General features: G+C 35.8%; 1 protein-coding gene across 1 annotated transcript in view; it reads right to left on the bottom strand.

Moving 5' to 3' along the window:
- Nucleotides 1-14,617, bottom strand: part of LOC113227337 (pikachurin-like) — a 311,398-nt gene that overhangs the window by 99,939 nt on the left and 196,842 nt on the right. The window contains exon 8 of the mRNA XM_026460230.1: nucleotides 3,833-4,010. Within this exon, the coding sequence (XP_026316015.1) occupies nucleotides 3,833-4,010 (178 nt within the window). The remainder of the gene's footprint in view (nucleotides 1-3,832; nucleotides 4,011-14,617) is intronic.

Raw genomic sequence — 14,617 nt, forward strand, 5'->3', positions numbered from 1 at the left:
TAACTACTTGGTAAGCTATAAATTTTACTTCAGTTTACTTTTCAAGTAAATTCGAAATGTTCCTGATTCTTGTCTTTAGGTGTATATCTAAATCTCCTCGAGATATCAATAAGTTGAAAGTAGACGGTAAATGTAACTTTGTATTCTCTAATCTCAACGGATTCAAAACCCATTAAAATCACTGAAATATCATCCCGTCCTCCTTTGTAGGTCAAATGGTTTACTTTTCGAGAATGATATCATCTGAAGTTACAGAATTGAATGGGCGAAAATTTTCTTTGATATATTGCTGTATTTAGAAACCGATAACTTTTAGAACAAATCGATGGAAATTAAAAAAAGAAATATGCTTTTTGAATATTCTGGTCAAAGAAGGCTTGAAAAATCATTTAACAATAATCATTTCACAAAGTTAACTGACAATGTAAAAACTTTAATAATGAAATAAATAATCATTTATTCACTGTTAACAGGTTAAGTGGGTAGGACGACAATGAATTTGGCCGACGTAAATCGGAGTGGCGGAAATTTGTTTTATTTTAATGAAGTGTCTGCTTCCTTGTTAATTTATTTACTACATTTCAATACAACATTTTCGTACAATTGAAATTAATTACGTTTCTGTTTATATCCAATTTATATTAGATTCAAATTAAGATTTCCATTTATTTTTACGTAATTGTTTATTGCCTCGATCAGATTATGCTATGGTAGAAACAAGTTTGAGAAAGAAACTATTAAAAGGAGGATTCAGCTTGGCTGGACAGCGTATGGAAAACTCTGGTCGGTTTTTTGTCACTCATACTACAAAGTTTGAAAATAAAGGTTTTATGATATACGGAGCCGACACTTGAACACTCATGATACGGTTAGTCCTCGAGTTAATAATAATAATAATAACGCGCACACTCAACATAACCCCCACTACACTACACATAGACAACCACAAATTACACCCAAACTCACGAGATAAATAAATGCAGGCCATACAAATATTTCTCCCGGCCCGGGAATCCAACCTAAGACCTCTGCGTGGCAGTCCGGCCACGGAGTATGTTATAAGTCGCTCAGCGAGCTGTGCTCGGAGTTTCTCTGAAGGATAAGATTCGAAATGGGGTTATCCGTCAGAGAACCGAGGTCGTCGACATAGCTGGTAGAATAAGCTGAAGTGCTGCCACCGGTTCTTCAACAGATATCTGTTGAAGAACCTGTAACCAGTAAGGAAAACCAGTTCTTGAGTCGACACCTCGGCTCGTCAAACGCAGTTTTAGTTTTAACATACCCAGAGACGGGACAAACAACTCGTGCACCTAGTGTTAATGCAACACGCCTCTCCATTGTGCCACTCAAATTTGAGGGACAATACCGCTATGCCTGTCACCCTGAGGTATAAGTTGACATGTCTCATGTACCTGTAACTTCACCAGCACGCTTATCCTTCAAAACTTAATTTGTAAGAGGGTCTCTGGCCAAATGGCATCCTATAAATTAAGTGACGTGACGTGAGTGACCATCTGCGAAAGGCTGCTGGCAGCACATGGACACGAAAAGCTGATAACCAGGCGAAATGGTGCATATTTAGGCCTATACCCAGCAATGGACTGCTATATGTAATATATAATTGTTTTTATAGACGTTCTTTAAGTTGATTGATTCGAAGTAATAGGGCTTCTTGTAAAAGAGGTCGTCCAGGGAAATACTGCCACCTTACTTACTCTGCCGCCAAGCGGTAATGTGAGTATTACTGCGTTCCGGATTTGAAGGGTAAGGATGCTGGCGAAATTACATGGAAATTACAGGTACATGGACTTTTCAACTCAGGTTGACAGGCATAGCGGCAGTGCTCCTCAGATCTTTGCGATTTAAAACTCTGCGTGGCACTGCAACTGACATAGACAGGCGTGTCATTTACCACAAGGCCCACGACTTGTTCGTCATAAAAAAAAAGAATATTTTTAGTAACAGTACTTATATTCCAGTTAAAATACAAGTTCAAACGTAAAAAAACCGTTGAAAATAAATATAAAGGTTGATTTAAATAATCTTTTAATTAAATTAATTAAATTTATTGCATGTCAGAATGTTTCACCATTATGATATTAAATTATTTTTATGTGAAATTACTCCACTAGTTTGTTATAACTATTAATATCGAACTCTTAGAAAAAAATAATCCTTCGATACGGCTGGATTTGAATCAACGTATTCTAGCAAATCGTGCCAGACATTAAACTAACTAAGTCACGGAACGAACCAGAGAACCTTACAAATTTTTCTATGAGCTTTAGTGTTGGGTAGAACATGAAATTAACATGATTTTGAGGGAGTACCGCATTTGAAACAATGAGGCGGTACAATGTCCTACTTCAAATGAGGCGAGGTAGTGTAAGAATGTTTGCACCTACGGCAATGGCTCAACAGACAGGGAATATTAAGTACATTTTCATAAATGGATGGTATCACGCAATTGGATGACTTAAGTGTTATGATATAGTATAAATAAATGGTAATTTTATTTAGTACTGTAGTAGTATGATCATATGATGTAAAATCAGCTAAAAAGCAGGTAGTGCAGGACCAATCGTTGTTGCATTTATTGAATTCGAAGCGAATTTTTTATGACATGAGGTATTGTGACAAACTAACCAAGCGAGTGGTACAAACGAGTTGCCTCATATATAAGTAACTATAAACTGATGTGCTTGTTGCAGATCTTAGTATTTCGCCATCTGTGAGAAACCTATTTCTCATAAACTTTTAGTGTTGTTCTAACACCTGAAAAATATATGCCATATTGATTTCTCGTTAAAAACCAAAAGACGCCGCCACAGACGAATTTACGATCTGCGCACATGTTTAGTGGATACATTAATAATAACGGAGGTGGTAAAATTAAATTGAAGAATATAATCCTATTCATCCTTAAACAAGAGCATGCAAATATACAATATATTACGAAATTGGGTCGGCTAATATAACATACATGCATTATATATTGAAAATGAACCTATTTCTTTGGATCTAAATCGTGGAGGTATATTTGCACTGATTTAAACTATCATGATTTTCACACATAATTTGATATTAAATTCGGGACGTAATGATGTACAAAAACATATTTTATTTACCCCGACATTTCGGACGTATTGCAACGTCCAAGGTCTCGAAGGGACTGAAGAGGCGGGTGTCAACATCTTCTAGCCGTGCGAGTTTTTCTAACTACCCGCACTTGGTCTTCATTATTTATTTGTGTACTAGGGTTGTGACTAGACCGACACACAACAATCACGATATCCGGCGACTCGTCGGGCGATACTTGATGTCCATTAATTACGATTAAATCACGAATTTAAATCAAAATATAGGTATATTTGTTTTTTCAAACAAACCAACGTTTCGGGCCTTTTATAGATCCCATGGTCACGGCTGAGTCAGATGGTAAAGTTATCAACCAATTATGTCCAATATTAATGCAAACCACCCTATTCTGCACTATAGTTACAACAGTATTTGAGTAATTTAAATACTTTGGATGGTCGTCTTATTAGACGCAGGAGTAATATTTAAAAGTATTTTTAAGTCATGTTGAAATTTGGTTTATCAGTCTTACATGGCCTTAATCATTCTTCAATACGAAACGTTTTAGGTTTTTGTTACATTTGTTATTCAGTATGCGTCACACAAAAATCTCCTTCAGATGAGATGGTACGTGATGATAAGGTTGATGACGTTGCACACTTGGAATGTAATTGTTCTGTTCACCCTTGTAACAAGGGCACATAAGATAAAATGGAAAACAAGCACGATTGTAATTCTTTAAGATAGGACTCACCAATATCCAAAGTCGCAACAGCATCTTGCACCAATCGATACGTGTCTCCGTTAATCCTCAGGAAGTCCACGCACCCTAGCAGTCCGTCCGACAAACCAAGCTTGCTTTGAAGACCTGTGGTGTTGCCAGCCCCACCCACCCAGACTGGTTCTCGGAAGGTCATCCGGGAGAAAAGACCCTGAGGACAAGGAGAATTTATTTATATTTTAGGTGTGCGTCTTGCAGAGATCACTTAGCAGCATTCTACTTTTGGCAGTTAGTCGGTGATGATTTTATACCGATTTATCGGATATCGAAGTTATAACAGGTAAAAGAACTAATATTAATTGCTATTTCGGTTACTACTCTAGCGAACCATAAAGTTTTTAATGCCTGGGTCTGTCATTTAAAAAAAATAAACAACTTCAATAATACGTCACGACAATCGTGTGTGTTATTGTTTGGGCTGGTGATTTCGGTGTTTATTTATTGAAAACATGCCGTAAGTAGCATTTTTTAAGTTTACCCTGAATATAAATGTTTATAAACTATACTTTAAGGAGTAATTTCATGGTAAACGTTAGAACCACTCAAACGGAATATTATCATATTTATCCAAGTACACCAAAAATTTCATTCGTACTTTTTAAGTGCAGGATTTGCGGTGTATTACTGCATTGTATTTGAGATGTTTTTGTTGGTAGTACGGAGGGTATTTATTTAACAATGCAGAGTAATAATTTTTATTTATTAAAACATGTATTTAAACTGAATGCTTTTCTAATTTGCGAAACCAAATAGCCGCGATTTTGCGGTAGGAGGAGCGCATCGCGTGAGCGGTTATATGAAATTCATTTATTTGTGAAAACACAGGTTTATAACATGGTCATAAAAGTCTGAACTTTCGTCCGATGTCGGATTTGAGCGTTTCGAATACACGTTCCGAAATTTAAATGTAATTTCGTCCGATAATGTTTACGGGCATAATAACATTTAACCACGAAGCTGATGAACCATTTTTTTTATCTAACAGGGTGATTATTATCCCATATACGCCCTAAGGTTGGGTATAGTTACCACCGCTTTGGCTTAATGCGTGTAAGGGCTCACGCGTTTTATTAAATTTATCATGCAGGTTTCATAACGATACTATTTTTAATAAAACTACACATGATTCAGAAATCGCATCTTGAGAATTAGACTTTTTGTGGAATATGCAAAATATGACTTTAAGTTGTGACGTTTTTACATTTTTCATGCACCTGATGGTAAGCTACACGCCTGTCCATAACAGTTGCAGTGCCACTCAGAGCTTTAAATCGAAAAGATCTGAAGGGCACTGCCATTACGCCCGTCGCCCTGGGACATAAGTTGACAAGTCCTTTTTTTATTTGATATTGTTTAGTATTGTGTATAAGTTTTTCTTTTAATTGCTGTATCTCCTCCTATTACAGTAGGTATGTCCCGTTCTAGATCTTAGGGAAAGAGGGAATGGCTGAAAACCAGTGTTGAGCAAGGCTTACGGAGCTGAGCCAATAAGAAGCTGAGCCTTTTGCCTCAGACCTTTATATAAAATTTTTATACATTATGTTTTTGTATCGTTATTGAGACAATAAATCTTTTTATTATTATTAAGTCTCCACGTGCTTGTAATTCCACTAGCACCCTTCCCTTCATAACCGCAACACAGTAAGGAACCCGACACACAGGAGGAGAAAGTTTTCGCGCGGCGGCCACGCGGTCGAAGAGCGGACTCCGCTCGGCGACCGCGTGGCATAAGACAAGCTAGTGCCTTCCAGCTAAAAGCTAAATAAATAGAGCATATTTTGCCATGACAGTTCGATCTCTGAACACGTGCACGCGGTCGGCTCCGCTCTTCGACTACGCGGGGTGAGAGCGACGAAATTCGTGTCGTATAAACGCGCCCTTATGCTGACATTACTGCTTATTCTCTGAAGTACCAAAGGTAATGGCCTTGTTATTCCTTGAAAATAATGACGAAACGTTAAGCTTTTTAACCTGAAAAAATGTTTACTAAGCTTTCTGGTTGTCATTAGACCTGACAAGAATTAAGTTTCTATCTTTTCCACCACTTAAGCAAGACGTTTAACCTTGTCAAGATTAAGCCGCTTTAATTATAAAAGAAAGGCCTCTTAGGTAGGTATTAAATGAATAAGTCGCGTTGTAAAAATTTAATGATAATTACTGGGAACAAAAATGGGTCCATCGCAAGCCGGATTTACATTTGTCTGACGTGTCGTGTCGTGACGCATCATTACGTACATTTAATATGGTTAGATTTATATTAGTGTGTCACAAACTGACTTGACGGCTTGTGTTGTGTTTATGAAACCGATACCGTTCTGACGCGTCACACAAATGTAAATGTGGCTTAATCATCATTTTTGTCGCCGACAGCGTGACGCGTATGTCTTTGCAGAAGCAGATTCAACACTAAATATGGCGTTGACATATTGACGTGAGAGTGGAATTTCTAAGGAATATGAAAGAGACCCATGTAGTGAATCTGTACCATTCAAGCTTTAATGGCTCGATTCCAGATTAAAAACCTGAACTGAAATGTGATTTCAACTCGTTTTACGGTATAAACTCATTTTGTTAATTTTTTGAATTAGGTCACTTTAATGTACTGCCTCCGTGGCCGAACGGTTACCATACTGAGCTGACACGCAAGGTCCCGGGTTTGGATTTGTATTTCTCTGAGTCAGTTTGGGTGTAATTTGTGATAGTCTATGTATTTGTCCATGGCACCCGCGATACAGGGTCTCCGTGGTGTGGGGCTATGAATGTGTGCGTTATTTATTTATTCTAAAGGTGGGAATCAAACTTAGGACCTCCTACAAAGCAACCGTTATCAACTATCACTGCTGTAGTGTAACAATAGCTTTAAATTGATTATGTTTTATGCATGTATAGATTTATGATTTGTGATGCAGACTTAAAATTCAGCAGGTTGATGTCCACGGAAATAGGAAAAACGCGACAATTTCCGGAAAGACCCTTTTTTCACTGAAAAATAAAATCTGAAACCGCTCGTAGTCTTTATTTACTTAGACTTTATTTATTTAGACTGGATTTTCATGTAAATTGTAATTGTAAACCAAGCTAACCTAGAAATAGTGTTAGCATTGCACAACTTACATAAAATCTTTTTTTAAAGGTAAAATGCGTATTAGACCTCGAGGTCGACGATGGAGCATGCACACCAATATATACAGGTTATTGGTATATACTCCGTCCAACTTAGAGGATGGAAAAAAATAAAGGAAAGGAGCTGCCCTGTCTGCAGAATAAACGTCCCTACTTAAACCAAAAATGTCCACCACAAATGGCGGATTTAGTGTTGTACCATAATCATAGATAAATTACTATCGACATTCAAATGTATGGCTTGAATGTTGAAGCTGTTTTTTATGTTTGCAAATTTGTGTAGTTTACTGTAATCACTAGGCTATTATTACTAGGCAAGTAATGAGCCATTTTAATTTTATAAATTTAATTTAAATTAATTTCTTTTTTTATTTACCAATACATGTAACGATGTGATTTCATTATCATATAATCTAGTTACATTCAAAGTTCTATTAAAATTTGACTCTACAAAATGGAGCGAACAAACAAAGATGGTATTTGATTCAATGTTTATGTCCGGTATGTTTAGTCCTATAATTTCCAACCATTCTTTCTTTCTTTTTTCATTTGTAAGTAATCTTTAAAAATAATAAGAATGAAATAATAAAAACCTCGTAGTGAATTGTTTTAATAACAGAATATCGATAATATGTCTGCTGACAAAAACAACACTATCTCAAAATAATCGTTACAAACAATCATCAAAATATACTAATAAACAGGCAATATAAAGTAAATAAAGCGAAATTCGACAAGACTTAGAATAAACTACTTAAATGAGTTTAAATACATGAGATATTTGGGCTATTGTATGATTTATAGACAAAAAATAACATATGTCGGTGTAATGTAAAATTCGGTTGATTTCAGCCTTTTCTGCTGCCGCACCCCTTAATGCCGCAACGACGCATTTTAATCAATACTTAATTGTTCTCACTATCAATGTTTTTGTCCAAATCATTGCAATTCATGCGAATAGTTCATGAAAACATTTGGCCAAACATTGGTTTTGACATTTGATGTAACCGGAGACGGTTATCAAAGGGTACTCCAAAAATGGTAAAATGAGGACAGTTGGCATTTAAGATGACGTTACATATTTTCGATACCCGTGTTTGACATAAATCAATGTAGTGCTATCTCTTTTGGCTTACGACGGCACGCAGTGGTTAAACTCACAATAAAACGTTTATGTTTTCAACGTCTAAATGCATCATATACATATAACGTCTGATTTGTATATGATAATTATATACATGTCCTTTGGTTTCCATAGTCTTATACGTCCAACCGTTCATTTAACTTTTGACAGCTCGAATTCTAATCAATTAGTGATGTACTAATGCATTTCCGATTCGATTTTTCTACAACAATCGATTTTGTTTATGAAGAATTTTAAATCGTGAACGTGAGCGTGTTCAAAAATAAAGATATTGCCTGATTGGGATCGTGATGTTGCGTTTGACAATTTGTGTACTCAAGAATTAATAATTAAAGTTAATGAGGATTCAAGTGATGATTCTCGTTCATATGGAGAAGAATCCGACGGTTCATTATAATAACAAGAAAAAAATATTATAATTATTTATAATTTATTTCATTTCATTATAATGTATTAGACGGGCCAAAATTTAACAACTTGAATAACCTTCGATACATAATCCGTTGGTTCGATAAATATTGGAGCTAAAGAGCACGTCGCTTCACTAAAATGATAAAATAAAATAGTCCAGGAAGTATTGCATTTTTGTGTATGGTTTTATGTCAATAATTACGGAACTTAGGAGGCATGCACATGTCAAAAGTTAAATAATGGTTGGACTGAGTGAGTATAATACTAAAAACCTCGCAACACTATATTACTAACATCATAAACAAAAATTTTTGTTCCATGACTTTCAATAATTCATAAAATTCTACAACCACACAAAAATTAACATTTTTAAATACGCCGCTCTAAATGGCAGTAACTCTGTGCGGTAGCGTGAATACTAGTCCGATGCAAAACGCAGAGACAGAAGTGGAGGTCGGGGAGGACGCTTGAAAATTTGAACTTACTACTGAATACAGATCTAAAAAGTGTCATATACTTATTATAATGAAAAACTTTAAAGTTTATTTTTGGTAAATTTATTAAGAAAATCTCAGTAATAAATGTCATCAAAAAGCGTCTACGTCTACATCTACGTCTGCTGAGGTAAATTATAAAGGTGAAGAAGGTTTTAAAATCTCTTATCATAATAGATATAATTATAATAAGAGATTAGCTAGTGGCATCTATAATAATCTCTTATTCTAATAGATGCCACTAGCGGCTCAGAATGCCGAAAAATCCAGTACAAAGATAAAATCATTATGTTTTGCAAAGTTTTAGAATAAAAGTTGTTATGTTGTTAGCAATACGGTCCTGTGTAATTTGTGGTTGTCTGTGTGTGTCCATGGCATCCGCCACACAGTGTTTCCCTAGTGCTATGCTATGAGTGTGTTGCGTTATTGTAACCAAAAGTTTGATTATTTTATAAAAACAAATCTAATAAAAATAACCTATGTATAAGTGCCGGCAATCGTTTTATGTAAGTTGATTGTAGATAAATTGTACTTAGATGCTGTAAATTACGTGCTTACTTTTAAGTTAAGTAAACTCTTGACACGGATCTATGGAATTTACATTAAAAATGACAAATTGTTTTTCAAAACAAAGCAGATATTCTATATCACAACAAAAATAACGTGTACAATATACAATGAATATAGACGCATATCGCTGGGTTATGCCAATAAAGCAATTAAAAAAATACTTTTTGAGATAAGAGGGTTATCCAATTTAGTGGCCCTTCTAATATCCTATACTTTCCCCTAATAATAATAATTTATTTCCAATCAGAATGGTATTGATCTTATGATAAGTCCATACAAAGACTGATGTGACAACGTGTTTTACAATTGTGAGAGAGCGGAACCTGTACTAAAATACCCCTTGTTACAGTATTCCGATCTATCGTATATATTAATATAATAATTACCATTAGGTAATTTGAAATAAACTAATTAGTACTGCAGTCTTATCTCTGCTTGGGATTTTTCATCATTTTCATCAGAGGAAATACTAGTGATACGGTTTTAGTTTTCACGATATTTTGAAACGGTTACATTACGCTTCATGGTTACGGATTGACTGGCCATGACAGTTATATGAACAGACATATCTGTCTACCCTCTTTATCTGTCACCGATTACCTTCATCTCGATTACAAGTGAGTGACAATGGTAACGCCACAAGTAAGCGAGATGAAGGTAGTCGTCGATAGTTCTTAAAATTGTCATCTGCCACTGGTCAGTCAACCCGTGACCGTGGAACGTGTAACTGTTTCGAAATATCAGGAAAATAAAAAGAAATCATACCATGGTAAGAAACCTGTAATTAGCGATAATCATTCAGTGAATAACTATTTTTTAGCCATCGAGTATATAACCAGAAATAGAGACTAAATATGTTTGAAAACTATTCTGCCAAATCATTACGGTGACAACTGCGCTCCGATTGGCCAGCCCGAATTCGAAACAATTGATGGGTATCGTAAATTGTTTCACTTCAAAACGACCAGTTTAACTTGAGCTATAATGGACAAAAATGGAAAAATTACTTATTTAATATTTAATTACCGACGAAATGCGATTCCGTTTATTTTGTAATTAGATGTTTTGCGGTTTTTTCCACACCACCGAATGGAACAGCCCCCATTGTTAGAAATATTGTCTTTATTACAATAAATACAGAATATGTTTGGAATACACGGAGACGTACACAGGTCAGTTTTTGGCTCTGTACTATTTGATCTTTCTAATTTGTGATTCCAGAGCGAACGAGAGTTGATATTTAAAAGTGATATAAGGCCCACTTGCCCGATGAGTTGCCAGGGATAGATGACCCTTATTTCGTCTCTATTTCTGGTTATATACTCGATGTTTTTAGTACTTCTCTGGGTCACATAAACTTAATACACAAATATTCAATAGCAGTTTGTGTTTTGTTGCGTAATACGATCGCTTCCGAGCGCAGTGAATTGCCTGTGTGCATTGTTGCATTGTTTGAGATACGGATAGTGTTACATTATGATGTTTTGTTTCGTTGTTATATCTATATGTATATAAGTTTATCAGTTTGTCGGTTTAATTTTTGTTTTTTTAAAGTATATTTAGGACAGTAGGTTAAAAATTAGTTAATTTTAAAAGTGCAGATATTTTTTTTTTCAAATGTATAACTATTACAACCTGGACAGAATGACTCTCAACCCTTGGTATGGTATGGGCCGGGCACTGATGTGTGACGCCACATGTGCCGACACAATTGCCCCATTCAATCTCCAGCATACTAGCCAGAGGGCTGGCTCCGCAGCTGAGCTGGCGGAAAGAATAAAAAGTAATAAGTACCAGGATCTCGGCTTCGACTACCTAGTTACAGCCTTTAGAGTGGAAACCCTTGGCCCATGGGGTCCCAGTGCCCTTCATCTGTACAAAATTTTATCCAAAAAATTAATAGATTGTTTGGAAAGCCCAAGGGCCGGCAAGCACCTTGCCCAATGCATTAGCATAAGAATACAAAGGGGGAACGCTGCCAATATCATGGGCACATTGCCGCGGCGACCCAATTTTATTCATATAATTAAAAAATCCTAGTTTTACTTGTGTTTAAGCTTTTATTGTCGTTTTTACCTTACCTGTACATTATTAAAATAAAAATAACACTATAATCCTGAATAAATGTAAGTTAATAATGACACAAATGTATACAGCGAATATAGAGGAAAATGTGTGCATATTTCAACTAAATCGAGGACGTCCTCAAATAAGGCTATATCTAAACCCTGAATGAACGGGCGTGAGTAGAAACACTGATGTCAGTGGAGGAACAGAAAGAATTATATGTCGGAAGGGTAGCGGGTAGTGGTCGATAGTTTCCTCCTACCCCAATGGGAGACTACGCGCTGGTGTGCATTAGCATGTACCTATTTGGTTGTCCAAAAATTCCGTGCGGTATCAAAGTACAAATGAAAAGGATTAAAAAATAAAGGCAAATCGTAAAGTTTTCGAAAACACATGAAATTGCAACGAAATGTGGCTAACCGTAAGACGCCTCGCAAACATGTACCTATCTTGTGTTGAATACAAACAACCGGCAAATAGAAGTGAATATTCTATTTCTATACAATTGCGGTTGCCGCAACCGACGGCTGTGTCAATTTCATTTCGACTAAGCTACATTAAAGAGTGAGTTACTGAAAAACAAACACAGATTATACCGACAAAATTAATCAAATTTAGCAAACAAGAGTTTATTCAAACTAAAATTCTACGGAAAGAAACTGTACTTCCGAACAATATACGCACTATAAAAGGGATTTCGTCTACACCGTACAAAACCAGTTTAATTTATATCATTACTTATAGATTAACTTTTTAACTATCAATTTTAATGAAAATATCTACTACGTTCGGCCCGCCTGCCGGTGACGCTTCGCGGGAGCTTTAAAATTGACTCCGTTTTGACAATTATTTATCGAGCTTGACTACAAGGTTCTTTTTTTGTAATATCAAGTAACGGAACGAAGAAGCCGTGCGCCTGATGGTAAACTACACGCCTGTCCATAACAGTTGCAGTGCCATTCAGATCATTAAATCGCAAAGATCTGAGGGGCATTGCCACTGCGCCCATCACCCTGAGACATAAGTGGACAAGTCCTATGCGCCTGTAATTTCACCAGCACCCTTACCCTTCTAAACCGGAACACAGTAATGCTCACATTACTGCTTGGCGGCAGAAATAGGTAACGTGGCAGTACTTTCCTGGACGAACTCTTGTACAAGGAGCTCTACTGCTACTAAACCACGCAGGAGTTTAGTGGTCACCACTCAATGAGGAAACTGTACATCCTTTTTGCAGTACTAAAGCTACACAAGTCCCTTCCTTATAACCCTCTGCTTATGTCTCGTAGACGGAAAAACATTTTAGTACCTCAACCAATTTCTAAATCTGTATTCGCCAAAAGGCATCGGCTCATTCATATAACACTGTTAACAAAAAAAGAAATATTTGCCATTTAAACTTGTACAATTTAAAAAAGCGTTGACAAATTGGCTGTCGACACTTAATTTTGGAGAAATGGAGAACATAATCGCTACTAACACACATTACTCTCCCAGGAATAAAAACATAAGTTTTCTTATTTTTTTTACTTATGCTGTTTGTACATTTATTATATTGTGCGTTTCTATATGTTTCTATATAGAATTTCTATAGTTTTGTCTCCTCTATATAGTTTCTCCACCAAAAAAATTTTTAGTCTGTAATAATAATAAATAGATAATCTTTATATGAAAGGTAAGTAAATTACAATTCCTCATATTCATTAATACTCATTCGTAAGCCAGGTTCTTCTGAGAGGAATGTACAATAAATTGAAGATATTGGTAAATAAACATTTGTATACATTTGTTATTTGTAACAATTGTAATTTATTTAAGTTTAAACCAACGTTTACTTTACATTTATCACGAATCAACATTTTTGTAGATTCGTTAAGCTTAGCATATCGTATCATCTTTGTTAACTTGTATAATTAGTGCAATTCGTTTTGTAACTTAGGTATTAATAGTTTGTTTCATACAACTAAAAGATAACGGAAGAGCGAGACTTCCTGTCACAGGTGGATGACACCTACTAGGAAGTCCCAACATTGTGTAAAAACAACTTAAAGAAACAGAAATAAATTTTTCATTTTTTTTTTCATTTTTCAGGAGAAATCTGGAGAGAAACGACGGCACAGATACAAAATTTAATGAACTAATTTGAAATTATTTGATCGAGACTGTGCCTATAACAGTGTGAAATGAAAGGAAAGTTCGACTTTGTTTGATTGTCCAACCATTAGGGCAGAAAAGTTTCGAGAAAGGGGGTCATGGTGTGAAATCGATCTTTCTGAAACATTACCTCGGTGTTGAGGCAATTATGCAAAACTGAAATTGGACGCCGGCGCCTGCGGCGTGATAATTCAGGGACATGGTGAAAGTTATTAGCGAACTATGTTCCAATATAGGATGAAATATAAAACCATGATGGTTGTACTTGAGAGGGCTATGTACAAAAACATGCTGTTATCTACAGCCCCTTACCACTTTACGATATTGTCGCGGCCTTGGTATACCTAATCAAGCCAAATGCGACCATAACGACATGTCAAATATACTTTTATAATAGGAAAATCATAAAAACAATACGAAATACATAAAAGAAATTATTTTTTAACCGACTCCAAAAAAAGGAGGACGTACCCGATTCGACTGAAAGTTTTTTCTTTTTTGTATGATTATTCCTGATTGACTGTGATTTTGATGATTCTTTTTTTTTTGTTGGAAAGAGGGTACTTCAATATTGATCCCATTTAAATTTGAAGAAAATATTCGCGCATTTTTCGGTAACCGATCTCAGTAAATCTTGGCAAATAGATGTGATTCCACGAACTTATGAGGTCGGTTTTTTTAGTACACCGTACTGAGTTTATTTCAGACACAAAGATGGGACAAACAAGTCGCGTGACTGGTGGAAAGCGACACGCCTGTCTAAAGCAGTTGCGGTGCCACTTAGCTCTTTAAATC

This window comes from Hyposmocoma kahamanoa, unplaced genomic scaffold, assembly GCF_003589595.1.
Source record: "Hyposmocoma kahamanoa isolate Upper Pololo Valley unplaced genomic scaffold, ASM358959v1 210, whole genome shotgun sequence".
NCBI lineage: Eukaryota > Metazoa > Arthropoda > Insecta > Lepidoptera > Cosmopterigidae > Hyposmocoma > Hyposmocoma kahamanoa.